We start from the raw sequence: 25,773 nt of genomic DNA, 5'->3' as shown, positions 1-25,773 counted from the left end.
TATGGCTTCTTGGTCTTCAATTGTTAGGTTGACTGGGGGAATCTTTAAATCCATACAGGATTTATGTATGTGAAGAAGTTGTGATATTCTTGACAGCTAGAGAAATACATGAGGCTCATGTCTAGTCCTCAGATGAGCACAGATCAGAACAGTCGGAGTTATTTCCTCTCTAGACACACAGAGGGTATCATAACTGGGGTCTTGTTTACCTGGGCCATTTCCATTTCCTTCCTACGTGTTGATGAGGTAGACAAGTGTATAGTTTATGAGTTTTCCTCTCAAGTTCAACTTCATAGGGATAGATAGAGAGATACAGCCCCAAAGCTCTGCTCCTTCTTGAAGCAGAGTTTCCCATAAACAGGTACTTGTCTGCCTGAAAGGATACATAAGCTCTACCATTCTGGTCACTCTCATGTGTCTTGGAATCAACACTGTTGAATCCAAGAACACTGTTAGCCCTTTTTTAAAGACTGAAGTGACCTATGGGACTGATACCATTCCCTGATCACTCTTGACAAAACATAGTGAAAGAGTTTCACCTCACCCATTCCAACGGTCTGTTTGAAGTTGACTACTGCATGTCTGCATTTTCTTAAAAAAAAATTAAAACTGTGCCTAATGGCTAGGGTGAGAAAAAGAGGAAGTATTTTTCAGCAGCAAAGGGTTTCAGATTTTTTTCATTCTGCTTTTCATTGTACAGGGTTCAGAAGAAAACAAAACCCAAGATCTGGGTACTCAGGATTTCCGCGTATCACAGGTTACACCTTTCCTCACAAGAATGGGCTTGTGAGAACAAAAACCTATTTGTTTCCCCCTTCACTTGCAGGTCTTGCAGGATGGATTCTAGGAATCGTTGTGTATTCTGTTGCAGTCCCATAAATAGAGATGGACTGTTCCTCACGTCAGCACAAAAGATTAGCAATTCCCATCATGGAGCAGACCCAAGAACTGCACACAAAATAGCATTGAATTTAGATTCTTTACTCTGAACCTGTGTACCAGGTGACATCTGTTTTTGCTTACCACATGCTGTGCACTAGCTGGAACTTCAGTTCCGAACTGAGCTGGCACACCAAGTGATAGCTTGATGCTCATCTCCATCTGAGGAATAATCTTTCACACCACGATGGCATTCTTCTGAAAAAAACCCTAATTTTTTGTTGCCTTTATTATGTCTTTGCAGCTTTGCTGGGCTCTCAGCCATAAATAAAGCCTGCTGATGACTTTGTAAAGTTGTAAGATACCTTTTGTTGGCAGACAATAGGCAACAGGTGCTTGTGATCTGTCCAAGCCATATTCCATCTCCACCCTGTGTTATTATAACCTTCCCTCCCCAAACCCATTCCCAATGTATGACATCAGCCACATGTAATCGTCACCAGTCATTTAGTTCTGCTTGCAAATCACGGCAAGGCTTGGTTTTTGTTCATGGAACAGGACATGTAGTGTGCACTCTCTGGGTGCATTAAGTCTTCAAGTAGCATACTGACACCTTTTCCTTACATTGAAATCCCTCTGAATTCCCCCAGAACCTTTCCAGAGTTTGAGACTAGTGGAATGAGGATGATGTAAACATCACACTTCAACTGGTTCAAGTTGATTCAAATGGACTCGCATGAGCTGGATGCTGTTTAGAATCTTCTTCTGGTGACCAACGAGGGTGATTCCGATACGCTGGATATCTCTGCAAAGGAACAGAGGACACAGAAGTTGTTAAAATGAACTGCTTGTTCTGAACAGTCTCAGTCCATTTTGTTATAGATGCAAATAAACGGGTATGGATATGTGTGCCTATCTGTGTCTGAGAAACAGCTGACGAGGCCTCTGCTTTTGCTTGACAAATGTGTGTGGGTGGAGGGGGTGTTGGCAGAACTTGGTAGGTACAAAAAGAAACTGGGCCACAAAAAGGATCAGAGGGCTGATCTCCTACAGAAAAAAAGAGAGTTGGAGTTGTTCAGCCAAAAGAAAAGGCTCCAGAAAGAACTTTCTCAATATATATAAAGGGGGCTTACAAGAAAGATGGAGAATGACTTTTTACCACACCCTGTAGTGACAGGACAAGGGGCAGAGGTTTGAAACAGAAATAGAGTAGGTTTAGACTGGAAATAAGGAAGGGTGGTGGGACACAGAAACAGGTTGCCAGGAGAAGTTGTGGATGCACCATCCCTGTCAACATTCAAGGTCAGGCTGGACAGTGCTGTGAGAAACATCATCTAGTTAAAGGTGTCCCTGCTTATGGAAGGGGTGTTGGACTAGATGACCTTTAAAAGTCCCTTCCAACCCAAACCATTCTTTGATTCCAAGAATGTTTGTTTTCCTGGATCCTGTCTTTTACATAACACTTCAATGCTCTATATGGTGTGGCTGGTTCTACACATCTGCTTAAAAGTGGTTGTTATTATCAGTGCTAGCTGTCATGAACACTCTGATATAAACAGGCTCTCTGCAACACTGACAGTACATTTTCTGATGCACACTGGATCCGAATTACTGCTTATAGATACAGATTACAAGTGTGTCACACCATGGATGCTGTCCAGAGGCCCTAGTAATATGCAAGGAACAGTAGCTACTGTGCTTTGGCTTCCATCTCCTTTTTCATGTGTATGTATTTTCCATATAGCAAATTTCTCAGACTGCTTTCACTTTCTGCATGGAAAACTCAGGGTCTGGTATCTGTTTCTCTCTGCTCTGTTACTTACTCGAGAGTCATACGTGATATGACATCAAATGTAGCCAGACCGGCCTGGTCAAAATTCTCCTTGTAGCGACCCATCTTGATAGCATCCAACCACTCGTGAGCATTGCTAAGGGAAGGGAAATCTGGAGGACAGTTGCTCAGGAGAGGCTGAGATGGTCTGCAAAAGAGGCAGGTTCTAAAACTCAAGTTATTGGCATCAGCCGAGCACAACAGTAAAATAAGAATTATGAGAGGGAGAGAATGCAGGCTCCGAAGAGGACAGAATGAAGAACAATGACATTTGTTCTTCATGCCCTGGCTCCTGAAGTCCCATCTTGATGTGCTGTTTTTAGACTTCCAGTGTCCCTTTTTCTGCCTGGAAACAACCAACCAACCCAAGAAATTGATTCTTTCTTCCCAATGCCCATACTCTCTCAGACACATTCTCTTCTTGTTGCCCAAGATCCTTCCACACTTTCTTGGTCTAGACCTATTAGCTGGGCAATGAACAGCAGTGAGGTTTCTGAAAGAGACCTTATACACCTTTTTACCTTTGTGACTAGGTCTCCCTCTCCTAAATGTTCTGTTTTGGTCAGATAGTGACCTATGACACAATGAGTGCGTTATTTCAGCTCCAACACCCACCAGATAAAAGAATTGCACTAAAAGGCTGAAGAGATGACTGTTTACATATGGTATTTGCTCTTTTCCTCATCATCTGCACCTGTCCCAGAGCTTTAACCCTCTTTATGTGGTGCTCTTAGTAAAATGACCATCACTAGATACTGTTCCCCTTCCCCAGCTGTGGAGTACATTCCACTGAGACAAGATTTATAACCACAGGGAAAAACCCTCCAGGCCAGCAGGATGTAATTTCGTCATCAGCCCAGCAGCCAACTAACCTTGGCACCGTTTATCCCTCCAGAGACTTCTTCTTTGCTGACCTCCTGCCTCCTGTTCCATCAGACTGCAAAATGCAGTTGGGAAAATATGGGATGTAAGCTGCAGTTCTAATTATTCCTATGTAGAGACTTCCTTCCCTCCATAAGCTAAGGTCTTCTTTTTCTTCATCATCTCTTGTGGTCACACAATATGGTGTGATCACAGAATATCTCGTGCTGCTGCACCCAGATGTGTCCCTCCCTTCATTCCCTCAGCCTCATGCAACTCCTTGAGATTTATCTCCTGTCACATTCAGCACTCAGAGCTCCCCATTAACTGAATCAGGATACACAGTTCTTCCAACCTGCTTCCTCTCTTTTTTTCTGCTTCCTGTTTGTTCCCAGTCTCAAATGACAGGGTTAGGAAAAAAACTATATAGCCTGACTTCTGGCTTCCCTTTCCTCATGGTGCCTACTGAGAGACAAGTCCTGTTATTTTACATTAAATCCCCACCTCACCTGCTGGTCCCAGTGCCAATGGCTTTGAGGGCCGATGGCTTGCGAATCATTTTATCCAGGGCACTGACTATTTGCTCAAACTTGGGTCTCTGGACCCTCTCCTTCTGCCAGCAGTCAAGCATCAGCAGGTGCAAAACAGTTGGGCAGTCTGGGGGTGGTGGCAAGCGATAGTCCTGGTCAATGGCATTAATTACCTGCAGGAAAAGAAGAACAAAGCTTTATCACAACTGGGAAAATAAAAGACAAAAGAGCTTCAATCACTTGCTGTGTGTGGCTTTCTTCTGCTTGAATTGATATAGGACAGAGAGGCAGAAGTACATCCTCACATCTTCCAAAACTTACATCCTGATTGGACATGTCCCAGTAAGGCCTCTCACCGTAGGACATCACCTCCCACATGACAATGCCATAGCTCCAGACATCGCTGGAGGAGGTGAACTTGCGGTACTGGATGGCTTCAGGGGCAGTCCAGCGGATGGGGATTTTGCAGCCCTGGCAAGCAGACAGAAAGCAATCAGAATGTAGTGAGATAAGGACTGCTTGTGAAAACAACATCACTGAAACAATCAGATGTTAGCAGCACAACACAGCCTGCAGCATGGAGTGACAGTCCCGTTGATTCTGTCTTGGAAACACTGCTGGTTTAAATTCATACTATGTTCAAGGTTTCCACCTTGTTTTGCTGACAAGTTTAATGAAAAGAGAGAATCATGCCTCCTTGATGCTACAAATCCCATGATTTTATACTTTCACAGCTTTACTTGGCAGCATTTGAAAGCGGCATATAGCAAAGTCCTCCTGAGTCACAATCATCTGGAAATCTAAAGCCATTTAAATAATGCCAAACAGCAGCACTTAGGGACAGATACACTGAGTAGCTAGCATTAACTCATTTCCCTTTCCATCTCAATCTCTCTAACTGCACGTATGACCTCTAAGATGAAATACCATTCAGGTGCTGGTTCTTCAAAATGCACAGATCTAAAAATTGTTCCACGTTTCAGTGACTGAATTCTTCCTCCCCTTCTGTTTCAATACACCTGTTATACTCCCACCCTCTTTGTAGTATGTGTGACAGGTGTCACAATTTCATAGTCAATAAGCTCATTTGATGGTTGGCTGTAAGCCCATAAATACACTTAGGTCATTTATCTTTTCTGTAGGAAAAAACCCAACTCTTTCTCCAAAGAGCAGTAGTACAGGATTGTAATCTCTCCTTCAGTCCTTTATCCTTCCTATAAAAAGCTAATGAAAGGGGGAAGATAATAGTTACATCAGGCTGTGAGGTCTGACCTATTCAGTGTCATGCCACAAAGAACAGCACTGAAACTTCACATGGCAGAGTGGCTCAGATACTCAGTTATTTTTAATTTTTACTTTGCTTTGGAACAAACAGCTCACAAGACAGAAGGGTCTACTCCATGCTTCTCTATGGTCTCAAGACAGACTAAAGAGGGTGCACCAAACAAAGGAGGAACACAAGAAAAATTCTGTCAGCACTACACAACTCCCACCGCAGCAGTGACTCACCAGACCCCCAGTGTAGGTGGGATTGGAAGCATCATCCTCCAGGAAGCGGGACAACCCAAAGTCTGACACCTTGCACACCAGGTTACTGTTGACCAAGATGTTTCGTGCTGCCAGGTCACGATGCACATAGTTCATGTCTGACAGGTAGCGCATGCCGGCTGCAATCCCCCGCAGCATTCCCACCAGCTGCAGCACACTGAACTGCCCTTCCTTCTGCTGCAAGGGACGAGGCAAACACAGGCTCTCATGGCCACAGAACATGAAGCCAACAGGGGAGACTAACAAAGCGCAAGGTAACAACGTGGATTTATGAAATTAGAGAACACACATCTTAATTTCAGCCCAAATTTGTTTTCAAGGAAAACAAATAACAAAGGAAGGTGGGCTTAAAGCAATGAACCTCAAATAAAATCAGACATTGGTGAACTTTTCCTGAAGGCAAACCTCCTCTTGGGGCCACAATCCCCTTTAGCATCCTACACCTAACCTCACTAACTACTAAGATGGCTAAATGAATGTGAGCAGACAAATCTGCTTGCACTAAGATCTTTACAATGGCTTCTATGCAGCTCTACTCAGTGTGCTCTTCAAATTGTACCTGCCAAAGCATTTGTGGCTGAATGAGCACATGAATCAGTAAAAAAGGAGAAGTGAAGCAGCTGTACTACATGGATTGTCCATATTTGTGTTTCATTACTAGAAAACTCAAAATCCACAAATAACTGCAAGTTTCATTACTTCATTACAAAGTTAAAACTAGAAAATATTCTGTGAAATAAAGTCTGGAAAACATTATTAGAAAGGAAAAATTTGGAACATGCACATAAGCAACTGAAAGGCTGTGTACAAAGATTTGGTACTGTTTACAATAATTATTGGAGTTGAAGAAATCTAAAATACTGAAATTTTATACGGTTGTTAAGCCCTTGGAGTATTTTCACCATGTTGTCCTGAAACCACTTACTGTGGCTGTTTGCTATAATTTCTGTTGGACCTGAAGAGGGCAACTGAGGGCTTGGGGACACAGGAGTGAAGAAGGACAGGCAAAATTATCAGCTGTGAGACTGGCACACAGTGACATGAAGAGGTTAATGGTTGTGGGAGACTGTGTGGTACCCTGAGGAAGGAATCCAGCGATCCATTCTCCATGAACTCTGTGACAATCATGACTGGTCGGCTCTTGGTGACCACCCCCTCCAGGTGGATGACATTGGGATGCTCAAATTGCCCCATGATGCTGGCCTCGCTCAGGAACTCCCGACGCTGCTCTTCTGTGTAACCTGACTTCAAGGTCTTAATAGCTACCATGTATTCACGCTTCCCTGGGTGTTTTAGGCGCCCAAAGCACACCTCTCCAAACTCTCCTGTCAGGAAGGGAAGAAACACACCTTGAGTAAGGAAGCACAGCAATGGATTTTAGTCAGATGTACTAAAGCATTCTACTGTGGATGACTTTGCGTGATGCTTGGAAGTAGGGTTATGGGACTGTTTAGATTACGGCAAAGCTTTTGGTGAAAGTTGGAGAACACTACATCTTTGGGGCTCAAATGAGGAGTTCTGAGTATTCAAAGGGTGTTTTAAACTTGGTTTAGAGCCAATATCTAAGGGTTAGTAGGTTAAAATGAATTTTGGTAAAAATGAAGGTTTAGATATCCTGGGACACCAGATGTACCATGGATCCATGAGTCCACTTCAGGCCAGTAGTGTGTCAGGTCTCAAGGTGAACAAGAAGGCACTTTAAATACTCCACAGATTCTCACACTACCTGATCCAATGACCTCCTCAATCTTGATGAGGGACACATCAATCTCCTTGGCAAATTCTCGAATGGCTTCATTGGGATCTTCATAGGTTGAAGGATCAATGTAGTACTTCACTCCGAGTCCTGCAGTGGGGGAAACAGTCCAAAACATCACCAGGATCAAACCCTGAGACACACAGGTGTTAATGAGTCCTGGAAAGAGACAGGCCCTTGTCATGTGCTGCTCAAACACACTTACCTCGTGCACCGATATACTGCTGCAGGCGGTCTGTGTATGGGGTCTCTCGCCTTTTACTGCAGGACACAAAGGAAAGGAAAGTCAAAACACACACAAGAGTCTCTCATCAGATGCTGGGATAAGCTTCTCACTGCAAGGCTCAGAGAATCCTTGAAATCAGGGGTAGAAGATGGATGTTAAGATCCTGCCCATCTCCTGGTAACCAGCGCATGCTATTTTTCTATGTGGTGGTTTTTACACCACTGTTGGCACCCCCACATTAGAAATGACAAATGATAGGGCTTTCAACACTATCCTGAAAAAGAATATTACAGTTTAACTTTACTGCCTTGGAAGTTTTATTGTTATTCAGGCTAAATTTGCATTTTAATTTAATTTAATTACAACAAATTATTCTTCTCAATTATAATGTATGCTTTCTTCTGTGATGCCTTTAAAGTTCTTCAAAAACATTCTAAGAGCCATTTACTCTAATGCTTAATATGTATAGATCTCCCCCAATTATTTTTCCTCCTGGCTTTGTTTAACAGCATTTACTTTGGCCACTCTATTCCTAAGTATGGTACCCAAACAAACCACGCAGACCCAAACAGATGGAAATCTGTTCCTTGATGTGACTTTTGCATGTGCAGGTCAAAACAGGCATGGTCTTTATTATTGTAAAGTTTATTGCATATATGCATCTAATTTCCAGTAAGCATAGATCCTTCTCAGCACAGGCATTTTTCAGATGTCATTCTCCTTCCGAATGTGTATTATTCAATCATTTATTTCCCACACAATCTAATTATTTTAGAAGTTTCATTCCATTCTTTGTTTGCACTAAATCTATTTGCCATTTTGAAGCTACTTCCTTTGTTCCAAGCAGTGTTCATTTTTTAAAAAAAGAAAGTATGTTTCATGCTAGTTTCCAATCATCCTATTAATTAAACCAGACTGTAAATCAAACCCTACAGTATCCTGCAGTATCCCTGCTGTCTGCATGGATTTGTGTCAACGCATGTTTTGCTGTTTCAGCATGAGACCTTTTAGCTGCTGATTCAATTAGCATTTGAAGGCAAAGTATCATGAAACATTATGTTACTTTTCTTTATGAACATAAGTAATTCTGACATTCTAACAGCTAACTGTATTATTCTTACTTGTCACACTTATCTCTTTAAATTCTGCTTTCAAATCCACAGACAGTTTTAACTTCAAATTTTTTTCTCTTGTGCAAAGAAATCAGCTTTGCCAGGGGCCTATACCTAAGAGATCTAACTCTGTTGTTGAACCTGAAAGTCATGTCTACAATAATGTTTTTATAGGTTATCTGACAGAATAATTGTTTTCCATATAAAAAGCCAACAAAACAATTAGCTAAAATAGATGTTTCACAGTGCATATTGCCTGAAAAATGTGTACCAACAATTTATAAAAACAAGTTAAAGTCATAGCATTTGACTCTACATATGTTCAACCTTTTAAGGAACTACTCATTTCATTTGGTGTTCCTCATTTTCTGCATCTTCAAACTTACTTTTCTTATCAAGGACAAATTTAAAATAGAAATTTGGTATCTCCACTTTTTCTGAAAAGCTGTCTATTAATGGTACATAATTCTTTAAGTACAAATGAATGTATTTTTTTAGGATATTTCCTCATATGTATATTTACAGATGCCATTAATGTCTTTCCCCAAAACAGTTTTGGTAATATTAAGTTATTCTGGGTTTGGTTTATTTTTTTTAGAAAAATATATGCTTTATTGAGTTGTGCACATAATATCACATTTCCAGCTGTAACAAGAAATTGCATTTTTAACAGTTCAAAGCAACAAAAGGAGGCAACATTTAAAATATAACAATATGTGATAATTCTTTTCTTTCCAGAAAGAAAAATATTAAAAGATAATATGCACAAGAGAAGAAAACAAATGTAGAAAAGGGAAGAGAACAAAAAAGAAATCATTAAAACTAGACGTCACTTTCTAAAGTTAAGTAGTTTATACATTTTTTTTTTTTTTAGGTCAGTAGAAAAAGCTATAAAGTCCCTCTTGTGCAGAGGCACAGTAGAGCAAAGACACAGAAATCCATTACTGACAATCTAGGGGATTAAGTTCAAACCTCAGTAAATTCAAGGAGCGGGTAATGACTGTTTCTTTTCTTCAAATAACAAAACCCTCATTGTTTACTTTTGTACCTCTACAAAAATAGCAACCTTTACTTTTTTCTCTTTAAAATTTCTGTCCTTTTTTTTTTTTTTCTGTAACAGATTATCTCTACAATCTTTTATATGCCCTTTATTCTTTTCAAAATGGAAAGTGGTACTTGCTTTCTTTAACCTGTATTTTATGAGCCAGTTTTCCATGGAACCATTGGGGTTGTATAGATTTTATTCTTCAGCAAATGAGCCATTGTCTTTTGGTCCTTGGTGAAAGGGTATTTATCACCTTCTAAATAACTGGATATGCATACTTATTCCATCAGTCCTTCTCAACTACACTGTTTCATTCTCCACTTGCTTACCTAAAATGTAATTTACAGTCCCTCCTTCACAGCGATGCATTTAAATACCTTTTGAGTACCAGCTTTGAAATGTTTTCCTTGTGTTCATATTGCTAACTAGCCAAATATCAGCTAAGTACATGAGCGGTTTACCAAAGGAGAGGCTCCTCAAATAGGAGTAATGGGGCAGGATCTTTCCTTAATTAGAGAATGGCATCTCAAGGACAACTGGATAAATGCAGATCAGGATGTTTCCCTTAGGACGGGGTTATGTTGCGGGGGGTAAGGAAGTTCCACTGTCTGAAGTGCACATGAGCAGGTCAAGGAATTCACCTCTTGAAGATGATGGCAAGGATGGCAATGGCAGCAATTACCAAGAAGGCCAGACCCCCGAGCGCTGAGCCCACGATCAGAGGCAGTCGGTCCTGCACCATCTCCGAGCGCTCCCCTGCCAAGGAAGACACACATACATACACACGGATGCAGAGGACAGGAACTGTGCAGAGTTTCCCTTCTGCTCACTGAGATCTCTCCCATAATTCCAGCCCTACCAGCCCTTTGCTCCCCAGTCACTGTGCTTCTCCAGCGCCTTCTTTCCTACATCTGAAAAGGCAGTGCTGCTTCTGAATCCACTTTCTCCCTCTTCCCCTGGTCCACTGAGAGTTGACAAGCCACTTAAGCACAGGTTAGCTCTACACCTGGGCTGTAATCCCACTGTCCCCTATTAATGTAGCTTGCCAGTACCTTTGATTCATACCAAAAGGATGGTGATCCTGCTGGAAGGCAAGCTTCTGCACATATGCCTGTGTCCCATCTACCTTTGTGTCCTGTGTCCCACCTGTCTTTTAGACATTCACAGGGCTTTCAGCTGTGAGATGTCTCCCTGACAGCTGGGGGCCAAACTACAGCAGTATATAGTGCTATGTACTGCCACATCTCCCTAAAGAGATTTTTACTGGCACACTGCACCTGCTGGTCAGAAGCACACAGGCAACAAGGAGCAGGGCTGGGGAGTACAGCACTAGCATAAACAATACCCTCTGACAACATGAAGCTTCTCTGAGTGAACAAATCTACATATGCAAATTATTACAAACAGAAATACAAGTTGAGTAGGAGTGTCTGGTAGCGGTCCTCCAGAGGATAAGCCTATACACTCAGGGACACAGGCAAGTGGAAAGTGATCATGTGCAGACCTGAAATGGCACAAAAAGGCAGCCCTTACCTCCTGTTAAAGTCTGGAAATACATCTTCCCACTGTAGGGGCCATAGCCGACTGCTGTCCTTGCACGCACTTGGAAGGCATAGATCTTGCCTGGGCTCAGACTTGATATCGTGGCCATGTTGGTCTCACTAGTTAAGGTCAATGAATTATCCTCATCTTCTGCCTGTAAATGTCAATGACCAAAAAGGAATGTGAAACTTCTGCCTACACTGCTCACTCTCCTCATCACGGCATGACAGTTTCCATGTCAACCCAATATTCTTTGAACCTTTACAGAGCCTCCCAACAACAGCTGCTATTCCAGACCCTACTTCCTCTCACACTACTCATTCCTCACTGCTGTTTTTCATTCCCTCAGGCCTGGGCTCCCCACAAAGCTCTGCTAAAGACTCTCAATCTAAACAAAAATGAAAGACAAAACTTTGTCTTGGGGCTTGCTTTCTATAAACTCCAAACTCATGTACTCTCCTAGGAGAATTCAGAGCAAGAACACATGTAAACTTGTATCCAGGAAGCTGCTATACACCTTATCACAAATAGCAGTTCTTTTTGCCACTAAAAAATAGTAGCCCTGCAAAATCCTGCAGAAGTAGTTCTGTGAAAGACCAGTAATATGGAATGGGAGTTCATCTGAACAGCCCCACACATCTCTTCCCCTCAATTCAGATAGATTAGGAGTCACAAGACAAGTGAATGGAGGACAAATTTGTATTTGCCACCCTGTAATTCCAGCACACAAAGAGGTATTTGCCACTTAGCGAATGAAAGAGGGTATTTCTTCTCGTAAAATTTCTTAGAGATGTCTGTCCAGGCATAAATGGGGACACGAGACTTCTCCTCATAAATGAATGACAGACTTGCAGTGAATCCAATTCCAGTAAAGATATTTAGACACTTCAGCTCCTTCCACTGTTGCCTGTGTCAGCTGATACTAAACCTATCGTTAGCTGCAGCTTTTAAGCTTAAAGAAGTGCCTTCTCTTTTCTTAAAATCTGCCTGGTCCCTGGATGTTTTCAAGTTGGGAAATGCAGATGGACTGATGTCAGATGACATGTATATCACTAACTTTTGGTATTGCTAAAGTTTGTTCCTTCTTCTTGTCTGAAGCATTTTTTTCCACCTTGTTCATTCTGATGCAGGGGTGCATCACCCAGACATGAAGTGCTCACAGTCACTTTTTGCTCACCTTGTCAAAGTAGCGTAGCTGGTAATCCAGGATGACCCCATTGGGCTGGTCTGGCTGAGGCCACGACAGTGTGATGCTGTTGGTGGTACGACTCACCTGATGCATCATAGGCACAGCAGAGGGGACTGGAATAAAAGACAAAAAGGAGAGATTGCAAAGGGATAAGCTTAAAAATGAACTGTAATTGAACATTCCTCAGGATGAGTTAATAAGTTAGGCCAGTTCTTCCTTTAATTTTCCTTAATTTGCATTATGAAGTACTTTGTAGAATAACCAGAAGAAATCCAGGCACAATACTACTCCGCTGGGAGATACAGTCATTGACAACTCAGACTGAAAGTGAAGAAATCTACACCCAACTGATCATGCACAGGAGTTAAGAAATTATCTATATAATACCTGAAATATAATTCTGATCTTCAAATGTGCAATTTTTATGTGCAAGATGAGAAGGTGGTCCATGCCACTGCCTTGTCTTAAGATCACTCCTGGACAAAGAATATGACAGTGGTCAAAACAAAAGCAGAGCAGATTACTTCTCTTCTGCTCCTCCCCTAGACTGTAATTCTTTTCCTGGGGGAAAAAAATCAAGTATAGGCTACCAGAGTAATGGAGGCCTTGTATATGAGACATTCCAGACAATGGAAATCCACTTCTCCCAAAATCATTCATGAACCCATCTGCACACACATGCACACTCTCCAGGTTCATGCAAAAGCCAAGAGTGTTTGAGTTTCATCTTGGGAAGAGATTTCCAAGCAAAAATTTCAGGACAATTTTAAGAGGATCCAGCTGTCTTTCCATAAAGCTCTTCTCAAGTTTTGCTTTCTCTCTGCAAAGAAAATGTCATGTTGCCAAGAAACCTACAGGTAAGCAGCTAGGGTATCCTCATTTTCCTAATGGATGCAACATTTTCAGCAACATTTAAATTTTCCAGAAAAAGCATGCCAATGAAAAGCTGCCACCAAACACCACTGGTTTTAGAAAATAGACATAAACTTCCTTGATGTGAAGAATGAAGCAGAGACATTTGGCAAATGATCAAAACCTGCAGAATAGCATTTTCTTCCCTCATTAATAGTGAAAAAGATAAAAGGATTGTTTTTAATAACAAGATAAAATTATTCTGAAAAACATATTTCAGATGGGCTTCAAACAGCTCAGGCAAGTGGGAACTAATTTAAAAATGTAAATTAAACAAAATAAGAGTCTAAGCAATAAAATACTTTCTCTCCTTGTTACTCCTTTCATTTTTCACCATCTCCTCCAAACAAGATTACACAACTACTTTACCTGCCAATGAGAATGTTGTGACAAGAGTGGAAGAGAGCAACAATTAACCAAGACCATATGTAGCATTTAAGATGCAAATGAATAACACCGTATTAAAATGTCAGGAGGTAACTGGTCAGCTAACATTTGACCAAGACAGATTCTGCTACATTTAATGTTCTAAAAAGTTTAACTCTCTTCCACTGAGACACAAAGCAAACACACAGGAGAGGTGCAAACCTAAATGCAGAGCTACATTGCCAGGGAACAATCTACTTTCTTCTAAGATTTTGCAGAATGATCAGAGTTAAATCTCCCCTCAAGTCCTCTCTTTCCCAGCTCTAACAGTTATTCTTCTCTTGCTTCTCATTTCTTCCTGATCCCAAATTTTCCCCCTACCTGGAGGAATTAATCAATAAAGAAATAACAAAAACATCACTCAAGTGTATCTCCTGACCATGTGCCACAGCATTCTAGAATGTTCCTATTATTCAGATATGTCCATCACTTAGGGTAATCAGATGGTGGGGGGGGGAGGGGGAGGAGGCAACCAGGATACTGCAGTATGTTGTATTAAAAATAGTAATTTTAGTGATTTGCACCTAATAATCAGACAGAGAGCAAAAGCCATTAAAAACTCTCAGTAATAAAACCAGCTATGAATCACTGCAAGGCAGACTGTCTTTAATCTGCCTTTCTGAGACATATTTTAGATTTTGATACACGTGTGCCTCTCTTTTAAGGACCTAAAAAATTATGAAACACTGGCCAGGGAGCTCTTCCATCTCTTGAATGAAAAGAGATATCAAGATTTCTCTTTTGAAAATTTCGTACTAACATGGTATGAATACCAATACTAAGGTGATGTGCAAGGCAAACATAATTGTTGGTGGAGTAAGTACATATTTCCTGTCAGAGGTGTATTATAAGGTTATTCTCTCAGTGTTAATATATTAGGAAATATAAAGTTCAAGGTTTTATGTCTGTAGACATTCAAAGTTCTATACTTCTGCTGCTACAGAAGTGCTAGGTGAGTATTTTCCCTTTTTTCCATGCCAACTTTTAAAAATGTTAGTAACAGAACTTTGCTTTCAAAACTTTCTTCTGTGTACATAAATGTGTCCAGGTCTATATTGATTTGTCAGTTTTATTCTTTTCTTTTTACATGAGGTTTACAGACATAAACATGTTACGTCCCTGTCTAATAGCAGCTGAAATCACAGTGCCTGATTCAATCCAATCTGGGCAGCTGGACTAGAGGATCATTGTAGGTTCATTTCCAACTATGCTATGCTATTCTATTCTATTCTATTCTATTCTATTCTATTCTATTCTATTCTAGTCTAGTCTATTCCATTTACTGAGAGCAAAAAACATGCTATGAGATCAGATCTTTAATTAAGACTGAAAAAGCAGTTCTCATTGTATGCAATTTAAATAATAGCAAATGCATGGAAAATTCTTGCCCACATAAACCCAGTTAAAGCTGTAAAGAAGTCTAAACACCAGTTAAATACTACTCCCAGATTCTATATTCTGTGGGTTGTCAGTTGCAGGACAAATTTTTTCCTGGCAGCAGACACGTGCTCGCAAGACTAAAAATCTATCTCAATCAACAGACTAGGTAAGTAAGGAATGTGAAGGAAGTGCAGACTCATGTAACAATACAATGCAATCCCCACTTCTGCAGAGCACAGCCAAGTGCCATTCTCAGCAGACCATGAGCATTTCTGGCATGTGACATTCAGCCTGTATTACATTCTATGAAGATACTTTGGGAGAGCCAATGTGACCCCTTTGTGGTTCTGCCTGAAGGAGTCCCGTGAGATAATGCCCTGGAGTGAAGAGTGGCTCAAAAAAGCTAGTTCATGTGCAAGGATTACCTCTTCCAGGTGCAAAAGCACTCCATCCCAACAAGAACAAATTCAGGCAAAAAATGCCAACAGGCTTGCATGTTTGAACAAGGAGCTCCTACCTAAACTCAGACACAAAAAGGAAGTACAGGAAGGGTGGAAGCATGGACAGGTAGCCTGAGAGGAACATAGAAGCACTGTCCAAACACGTACACACATGGCTAGGAAAGCCAGAGCCTACCTGGAATCCCATCTGGCTCTGTATGTCAAAAGCAAGATGGGTTTTTCTAAGTACAGAACTGGTTGAAGAAAGAGGGAAAATGTGGGCCAGATGCTGGGTGGTGCAGGGTCCCGGTGATCAGTCTTTACCAGTAAATCTTGCCTTTAGGAACACCAGTTTGTGCAGACCTTGGGGAAGTCTGCAGCCAGGAAGATCTTCCTCATGCCAGATCAGGTGATGGAATATTTAGGCACACTACTCCATTCCATGGACCTTGATGGGATGCATCCTTTGGGCGGATGTCATTTTGAGGGCACTCTTGATAATCTCAGAATCATCTTTGTGACTGTGAGGGGTGCCTGAGGACTAGCGGAAAACAAACGCCACTCCTCTCCTCAATAAGGGAAGGAAAGAGGATACAGGGATATACAGGCAGCTAAGCCTCACCTTCATCCAAAGGGGTTGTTGAGTCTCCAACCTTGGCAATATTCAAAGGTGTTCTGGGTGTGGTCAGGGGCAATTTGCTTGAGGTGACCCTGATGAGCAGACAGGTTGGAGAATATGTTCACCAGAGGTATCTTCCAAGCTCAGCCATTTTCTGATTCTGAGGAGACCCTCATTTAGCAATACTGACTGGATACTCATGGAGTACAAGAGGAGTTCAGACACCTGTCTCGTGGGTCATCACTCTGCCAGCATTCAAACTAAATCCTGCCAAGACCTGCATGTTATATCTAGTTATTTACATGTTTTCTTCCCCTTCCATCTTGCCCCACAATCTTCAGAAGTTATATGGTTTGACCAACCTCAGCTAGGCCTCTAATGTTCACTACCATGTCTCTACAGTCTCTCATGGTTACTTGACTTTTGTTACCTCTTCAGGTATCCTACTCTCCTCATATTCCAAGCAGATGACATGAAGACCCTAGCTTTGTTCATAGCTTTGTTCCAGCTTCCCAAACATCATCTTCTAGGAAGACCAGTCTGAATGCAGCATGGAAATTCCCTTCTTGATGTGTTTATTATCTTATCCTTATTTTGAAAACGTCCTACATTTTTCCACACATTTCAATTTAGTTCTGGCCCTTTCTCTAAATACCGCAAAATCCTTTAAAAGTATCTTGGATTGTATTCTGCCACAACCTCGTACGTTTGCTCCCTACGGATGAAGATGCTTTAAAAGGGCAAATTAGTCAGTTATTTTAACTCCCCTTTCCTCTCTTATTATTAGTTTTTGTATATGCATTCCATTCATGCTTAATAAAAAGGAAAATAGCCTTTATGACACAAGGTGCCATGTTTTACTTTGTATTTTATACTTGCTCAAAAGATTTCTGACTTCATTTGACCAGTAAGTGAAATGTGAATTTTGAAAACAAGCACTTTCATCCTCTGCTCATGCTGCAGAGATTTGGCATAGTAAAGAGAGAAATTGGAATAGTTCCTTTTTGTGGAGTGACCATAGAAACTATTATTAATTCCCAGTCATAGCTGGGCAAATCTATTAAAGATGGATAAATTGACAAATGTCATTAACGTCACTAAGGGAAAAATTAAAACTTAAAAGAGTATTTTTGTTGTTCCTATCTGAACAGAAAACAAAAAAGTTGAATTCTTTGGGAACTTTGGAGAGTGCTCACGGGTGGCAATTAGATCATAAATAAGCAAACAGCTAAGGACTTTGAAGAACAATGTATTTCATTCAGAGGACAATGAAGACTCACACTCCACTTGCTGTACCTGCTGGCTTTAGCCTGCAAAACACAACAGCATGTAGCTTTTGACAACTCTCTTCTTATTTCTTTCTTGATTTGAACTAGAAAATGCCTTGCCTTTGTCCCTGATTTTGCCAACTAAGTCTACTGTACTCTTTTGGCTCTCTTTAGAAAAGCAAACATCTTCAAGCAATTCATCATTTCCCTTCACAATCTCATAATCATACTTGGCATTTAATTCCTTTCCCCTTCTCATACCATTTCATGTGAAAATCTTCTGTCAGGTCCTCTTAAACTTCCTGGCACTACCCAAAAGTGTCCTTGTCCCCATTTATCCTCTTACACAAGCCTTCAGACTGTCTAGCAATCATTTCTGCAGTGCTACAGATTTTTGGTATTGCCAGGTCCCACTGCTCTGATTTCCACTGATGCAGAAGGCTGCTACATACATTTTCACACGTACAAGGCAACCTGGTCAAATAACCTTTATCTTCATACACCTCTACCAGCCCTCAGAATGTCTGGGCTCAGCTAAAAAACCCCAATACACTTGCTTTTAAAAGTCGGCATTGATTTGTTCCAACATTTAAATCTCTGCTGCCTTTCTTTTTTCCTCTTCTTTCTAGGAATGTAAGAACTGCCTGAACGAATAAGTTCAGTAGCATTTTTCTGGCTACAGACATTACTACATGCTTCAGTGAAAGTTGCAGGGAAGAAGTGGTATTTACAGGTAGTTACAGCTGTGCATAGAAGAAATTTTTTCACAGTTCTTTGAATGAAAACCTGACTTCTGTCCTTAGACATGAGACGAGATATTTGTTTATCCTGATAAGTACATTTGAAAATGTTAAAATTATGAATAAAAAATTAGATAGTTTTATTTTTTGTGATAATATGGTAGGAGTTTAAGTTCTTTGCATTTTTGTGTGTCAGGTTCACACATGTGAAAAAGTATAACTTCATTAGAATTACATAATTGCCTTTCATCATGTGGTTCCTGCTATCTGGATCAGCCTTCCAACACCTCTCTATACTTCCTGACATTTATTTAGGTATTCACTCTCAGCACTTCAAACCTGAGCTGAAAGCAATTCCCTTCTCGTCTCATCTCTGCACAGTTCTTCCGGTGATTAGCATATCATATTTGCATTTCACACTATTACTATCCAAACAGGTTTCATTACTGCTATCCAAACAGCTCTCAAGTTTCAGGTTAAGTCTGACAGTAAAGGAGGTTTTCCAGTGACAGCCCTTCTGATTTCAGGCACACGGTCACTGAACAGTAGGAACATCATAATCAGTCTGCCACAGAAAAATGTGATTGTGTAACAAAAGGAGGATCCTATCATGCTCTGAAGAAGGGCCAGAAGACCGTGAGGGGTACGCAAACTCTTAGAGGAGCAGTGTTTTGGAGACAAAGTTGAAAAATGATTAGGTATCATGGGAAGAAGAAAAAGTAGGACTCTTTCCACACAGAACATTGCCTAAGATACCTCTAACAAAGGGGCAGGAGTATTTTTTGGACCAGCAATTTAGAAGAAGAGAGAGAACTCCGACTGATGTCTGAGTAAGCAGAATCTTCAGAAACTGCCAGGACTGGAGGGTCTTTTTTTGGGTCATCTTTAATTCAGTGGAGAGAAAATTTTTGCTATGGCCCTTTATCCTGACACTTTTTTATCCTGTATCTTTTTCTGGTTTGCTTCTTTTGTTTTTTGTACCCTTCATGTTTTCATGTACCCTTTTTCTCTCAGCATGTAAAATCCTGAAAGTTCTATCTCTGCTGGTATAATAATAATAACAGAAATAATAATAATTGTTACAATAACAACAACAACAAGAAGCAATGCTAAAGTGAAAAGCTGCTGAAGGGATCAAAAGGAGGGGGTATGGATGAGACAGGCCACGTGATGGAGGAAGCAGAGCCTTGTTAGTATGAGCTGTCAGTACAAATCGAGGGCAGCTCATCTCAAGCACACTTCTAACGATCCCAAGGAAAAGCAAGGAAAGAAAAAACTGTGACCAAACACAAAAAGAAGCCACTCAGTACACACTGATGTTTAAGGAAGTTGTTCTCCCCTGAAACAGCTTTACTGCACAAGAGAGGCACCTTAGAGAGGAGGACCCAACATACCCAAGACACCCAGAGACACTATGAGACACCTGGAAGGGGAGTGGTCAGAAAATTCAAACAGAAACAGAAGAAGAGGGTACTGGGTGATTCCGGGAAGGAGAAGGAAGCAGCTGCTCAATTAAGTTATCTCTGATATAGATAAAGAAGGTTGAGATGAGAAGCATGAAGAAAGAGATTTCTGTAGGACGTTAATAGAACACCCACCTTTCTCCAGGAGAAGCCAAAGGAACTGCCTGGAATTACCATACAAATTACTCAGCCACATTTTACTGTAAACAAAAACTGATCACCCACTTGCAGCCAAACTCTTAAGGGGACCAGGGATCCTAGAGGTGCTTTGCTACTTGATGTCTGTCGGGTAACATTTCAAAGGGAACCAACAGATCAGCCCCCTGGCATCTATTAACAGCAGGAAATTAGTTGGGGGTATATATATATTCCCTTTCTTTCCATATCATAGAAACAGAAATGATAAGATGTGATTTAACCAAGCACATGATGCCACATCTGGTTTCACAGCACTTCTCTGGAGCTTTACCAAAACCTTGTTTTGCAGGGGTTTCCACACTACACTCTTGAATCTCATACGGGATTTGTTTAACATTTACACAACTCTAAATGTTTGCAGACATTTTCTGTCACTCAGTTCAAAATGTTCCCCCTCTTTCTCCTCTTCATCACATTACTCCTTATTATATCCTCTTAAACAAGCTGTGTATAATTCCTCTCTGTATTAGCTTATACATGCTTGTGAAGAACAACATATGCCCAGTCTCTTAATGTTGACATTTAGCAGAACTCTATGCCTGGATGTATGTGTCTCTCTCCAGCTCCAGTCCTTGTAAATTATATTTACAGGAAACAGAACTCCTCTGACTGCCCACACAACCCATTAGTATGTTAGTTTAGTCATCCCCACGGTTTAGTTTCTAGTTACAAGGATCACGACATCTTTGAATCTAACTGCAAAACACATTTTAATATTTCTACCATGTAAGGAGCAAAAAAAAATTTGTTTCTTATTAAGAGGAAAATAAGACGATGAAATGAAGAAGGGTAGGGGATAGAGAAAATGAATAGCTTCTCTGGCAAAATGATGCTCCCAAAATCCTCATCAAACCCTGGTAGTGTCCCCTTTCTTGCACAATGAAACAATGTGCTTCATCTGACCCATAGCACTACATCTCCTATTGGAATCTTCTCCAGGGCAGCTTCTTCCCCAACAATCACATCAGCTGCTAAACTTGAATTTTTCTGCCAAGAAGCAAGAATGGAAAGCCCATTTACGTAAGACAGGAATGAGAAGGGCAAAAGTGAAACTACGGAACTAGCAGGGCAGGATAAAAAAAGGCACACGACAGGTGCGCCATTTTACACAGGTATAAAGAAAAAACTCTAGGATCCAAAAGATAAAAGCAAATCAAATAAGAGAGACAGGAAGAAACTTCAAGACAGGGGTCTCCTCACCTGACTGGCTGGTGCTAACATTGATGGTGGCAAAGTGAGGCGCTTCTGAACTCAGCTCAGTGACCAAGTTGACGGCCTGGATCTCGAAGGTGTAGTGCACACGGGCCAGGAGGTTGGAGACCTGCACGCGGCTCTCGGTCAGCCCCACCTGGCGCGGCTCGAACTGCACGCTGTCCCCGCAGCGCACGCACGGCCCCGCCGAACCCGCTGGGCACACCTTGCAGATCACGTTGAAGAAAACGTCCTTGCGGCCACCCAGGTCCTTTGGGAGGCGCCAGGTCAGCAGCACGTTGGAGCCAACGATTTCGTAGCTGAGGTCACGAGGAGCAGAGGGGATGCCTGGAAAGCAAAATGAAGGATCAAAATCCCAGGAAAGAATGGGAGAGACGTGAGGGAAGGCAAGAGGCAAAGGGAAGGGAAAAGAATAGAAGAACATGTCGCTTCTTCTTGTCATTCTCACTCTTCTTCAGTTCTTTGAGCGAGGCTAAGAAAAACATACTCTTTGCTGCATCAAGCACACACATTAACAGAGGAACAACTGTATTAGCACATTTTAGACAAACAAAATTACAAAGAAGAGTCTTTGTTTCAAGGGTGCGACTTTTTAATTTCCCTAAAAGAACAGCCATTGTTTAGGGAAGTGCCAATCCCTTGAAATTTTAAACTTTACACAAGCTTAGTAAAAATTTATCTCTACTGAGACCTGTAATTCTCTCCTTTTGCATCTAATATCTCTGAACTTTCTCACACTTTAGTTAACCTGTTGCATCTGTTCCAGGAACTGGACACCAGTTTTGCCTGTAATTATTCCTGGTGCCAGCCAGATTCCTCAATGGCATCAGAGGTAAACTCTGATAGTTGAAAAACTGCCCATTCTGTGCATCCAACACTTCCCTTGATGACACAGAGACAGTGAAGAGAAGGAGGAAAATGCAGAGGGTGAGAAGAAGGCATGGGGATGAGAATGGGAGACAAGACACTGCAGCTAAGAAGTGAAAAGTTCAGAAAGGTAGAAGTAGGCAGCAGAATTGCACTGCTAAACCTGGGCGCAGACATAAAGCAAGAAGGGAAGGGGAGGGACAGAGAGGCTGAGCTCAGTAACAGGGAGGGGTAAGGGAAACATTATTTACAGAACATTTTCCTCTGAAGGCTGTAATGAAACCCAAGAATCATCATTCTCACCAACACTCTGTAGTCAGGTGCAGGAGAAAAGGGAAGTTTTGGGTTATTTCAAAGGTCTTGAGAAGAGGGGAATTGCAACCCCCCCTCTAATCATTTGGGTACATTCTCTCTCATTAACTTCCCTTCTTGCTTTCAAACACTTCATCCAAACACTTACCAGTACAGGGAGCATCAGAATTGTCCGAAGCAGATCGGTAGTACCGGTTCTGACACACGCATTCCCGGGAGCCCGGCAGTGGAGCATGGCTGTGGGCAGGGCACAGATGGCAGGGGTCATCTCCCACAGATACTTTAAAGAAACCAGGGGCACAGGCTAAGAGGAGGAAAATAAGAGAGGCAAAAGCAGGAAAATCATTTATTCAGATTTCACAAACACTGTAAATGTAACACTGTAAGATGTAAATCTTATTTACATTTAACATGTGCTGCTTCTTCTGGGAGAAGTTATTGCATAGAGCTACTACTGGTTTTGGTTCTTTATGGAGCATATTTTGTCCAAGCTGCCATTTCAAAACAGTTAATTTTATTCTGTATGTAAGCGCTTAAATTGATTCACTGGCAGATGAAAGAGAACCAGTCCTGAGACAGCTTTGGCCACCTTGAATAATTGTCTTCTCATTATTCACTCAAAGAGCTTTTAAATTGGAGAAGCCAAGGAGCCCAGCCAAGCGATTTGTCTTGAAATATCAAACAGTTACCCACACCTCCTTCCCCACACCCAACACAGCCACAAAATTGGATTTTTTATGCTGCCTACAACAGTTTCATTGCTTAAAGTAATATACGGTACCATAGCTGATTTTGCATTAAAACTAAAAGCAGACATTAAGACTGGCAGTCCTATTTTTTCCTGGAGGTCTGAAAACTTCCCAGTAATGGATAAAAGTATGTTAATTAGTCAAATTTAATCTGCAAATGCATAGGAACATGTATATGCAACAAGCTGAAACAAGGATGGAAATCCATCCTACAGGGAAAGAAAATGAAAAATGAAAAAAATAATTTATTAACAATATGGGAGTACGGCACATTCTAGGTTTGGCAAAGATGCCTAATAGGAGGCGCTTGGACCTTATATATAAGTGCTAGGGTACAGCTTTTACTGCTTTTATATACGTTTTCTAAAGATGATTTTCTATATAAATAGTTGCAGCTCTTTTAGATTTTATGGACTAACAAACTCAGGTGAAAGTTCACTTGCAGCTGACATTTGATTCATTGATTTCACAATGAAGAGCATTTACAAGGAATGGGAAACTTTCGGATAGACCCCAGATAAGCATTTGATGTCAGAAGACACAAGGGGCACCCTTAAGAGCAGAACTATTCTAGTGGTTACTGTAAGCAGAATATTCCAATAGATTGAGGACAGCAAAAAATACCTAAAAAAGCAAAGCAAGTAAGAGAAGAATATTGTATAGAGGTGTATTATGAAATCAGAATCATATGTGTTCAATCCCCTCTGTGGCTACAGGCGCAGTCCAGAAATAACAGCCAATAACATCTGTGGAGTCCCATCAGGTTTATGCCTCTTGTATTACTTCATCCTCTCTGTCAAAATTCTTCTTGGATGCACAGAGCAACCTCCACATGTACACAGATAAAAGTGGTAAGTCCTGGAACAGGCCAGACCATAAAGGGGACTTCAATAACTCTGAATGATAGGTATGAGATAGAGGAACACTGTTTCTTTCCAGCACTCAAAAAATGACAACATTCAGTGTGTGATACATTGCCATTTGGAAAGGAAAGGGGAAGAAGAGAGTGTAATTTTTCATGTGATGGATAAGAAAAGTGCAACCGCCTTTGCCTTCAGGCCTTTATCCAGCAGAAAATCAAATTATTCCCATATGGACAGATACGTCCATATGTTTGTATGGACAAGAAAGAATATGTAAGATTTTATCCACTTCATAAACTATACACCTTTCACTCAATTTTAGGCTCTCTTAACAGCCACAGATGTAGAATATAATATTCACACTTCTTGGCAAAGGCATTAGTACTGAAACTACAAGTAGTATGAATGGGAAGTTCTCATCCAACACACTGCAAAGTCATTCAACCAAAATTTCAGGGATCTTTCTTTCTTTATTTCAAGTTTGAGAATGCTGAACTTAATGTGAAAGTCTTTGTTTTCTTATCTCATCTGTTTTTTTCTAGAATCAAACTCCTTCTGGATCATTTGTTGAGGCTCAGAATTAATGCCGCATTCATTCCACTTGTCAAGGCAGACCCTGTAGAATGGTTATTTTCTTTCATTCAGTATTACAGCCCGATATCAAGTAGGACACCTTGCTGCTAGTCACAATAATGAAAATGAACAGGTAACGGTAATGTCTGCCATGTATGTGATGCTAAAGGGAAATCTGTAGAGGGTACAGACTTTACCCCTGAAGTACAAAACCACATTTACCGTACAAGGACAGTGCAAAAAGATTTCAGGTAAATTCACCTTCAGCACAACTGAAAATCATATGGAAAGCTAGCAAAGCTGTGAATGAAGAATTTGTCTGGTATTTAGTAAATAAAAATAATTTTAAAATAAACATGTTGTGTTAAAATAAATAAACATCTATTTTTACAGAGTTCTTTTAACATCTACTGGCAACTTGCTGTTGAGCCTGGGGATGCAGGGATGAGGTCTGCAGAGATGGCACACTGTTGATGAATTAGCCAAAAGTAGTAAGCACAAGTGCAGTGCTGCAGGTTTAATGCAATGGAACAAAATGGTGCAGCACCGCCTCAGAAAGGCAGTCTGTGTAAGTAAGAGCACCTCTACTGCTTAAAAGGCCATGCAAGATTTCATCCATGTTATGGGCAGTCACTCCAAGTGACCATAAACATTCAAAAGCTACTTGTAAAAACCAACCAACCAACACACAGCGCAAGAACACAAGCCTCTAGACAGGAACATGGTGTCAGCTGATGGATAACAATGTTATCTGCTTATATCACTGATGCAGTACACTGCTATAGGGACAACACTCTGGAACAGGTATGTGTAACAAACACCAGTGATCAAATACTTACACCTGTTCTTAACTACCTCACAAAATCTAATTTCACCTTCCATGCACTGTGCTTGGCATTACATGTCCGAACCATATGCAAAAGTAGGTTATTGCTGTCTCCCCAAGCACTGCCCAGGGTCCCATGCCTTTTGTCTTGTGACACTGAGCTGATTCCTTGCTACCTAAGAGATCTCTTACTCACCGAGGCCGCATCTATTTTTGAGTGCAATCCCAGAACTGTAAGAGTCACTCAACGAAGAATTGTTTATTTAGGTGCAAGAGTAATGACAGCATGAAAGCAGGTGACTTTACGGTAAATTACAGGTCTAAACAAGAAGAATATTTCCACCAACTAAAGTAGCAGGCTTCTGAGAAAAAAACTTCAAATATGAGCAGCAGACCAAACCAAAAG

General features: G+C 41.0%; 1 protein-coding gene across 2 annotated transcripts in view; it reads right to left on the bottom strand.

The window, feature by feature from the left end:
* Window positions 1-960: 960 nt before the first annotated feature.
* The window catches only part of LOC119712788 (ephrin type-B receptor 5), a 66,560-nt gene continuing 41,747 nt past the window's right edge, over window positions 961-25,773 (bottom strand). For both annotated transcript variants that reach the window (XM_038164558.1, XM_038164466.1), the window contains exons 5-17: window positions 22,505-22,660; window positions 21,166-21,504; window positions 12,508-12,632; window positions 11,322-11,484; window positions 10,430-10,544; window positions 7,611-7,666; window positions 7,376-7,495; window positions 6,727-6,974; window positions 5,611-5,826; window positions 4,423-4,572; window positions 4,081-4,274; window positions 2,703-2,858; window positions 961-1,684 (exon numbers count right to left, since the gene is read on the bottom strand). In XM_038164558.1, coding sequence (XP_038020486.1) covers window positions 1,576-1,684; window positions 2,703-2,858; window positions 4,081-4,274; window positions 4,423-4,572; window positions 5,611-5,826; window positions 6,727-6,974; window positions 7,376-7,495; window positions 7,611-7,666; window positions 10,430-10,544; window positions 11,322-11,484; window positions 12,508-12,632; window positions 21,166-21,504; window positions 22,505-22,660 — 2,147 coding nt within the window. In that variant the 3' untranslated portion in view covers window positions 961-1,575. The remainder of the gene's footprint in view (window positions 1,685-2,702; window positions 2,859-4,080; window positions 4,275-4,422; window positions 4,573-5,610; window positions 5,827-6,726; window positions 6,975-7,375; window positions 7,496-7,610; window positions 7,667-10,429; window positions 10,545-11,321; window positions 11,485-12,507; window positions 12,633-21,165; window positions 21,505-22,504; window positions 22,661-25,773) is intronic.

This window comes from Motacilla alba, chromosome 1 (genome assembly GCF_015832195.1).
Source record: "Motacilla alba alba isolate MOTALB_02 chromosome 1, Motacilla_alba_V1.0_pri, whole genome shotgun sequence".
NCBI lineage: Eukaryota > Metazoa > Chordata > Aves > Passeriformes > Motacillidae > Motacilla > Motacilla alba.
This window is presented reverse-complemented; position numbering and strand designations above follow the sequence as displayed.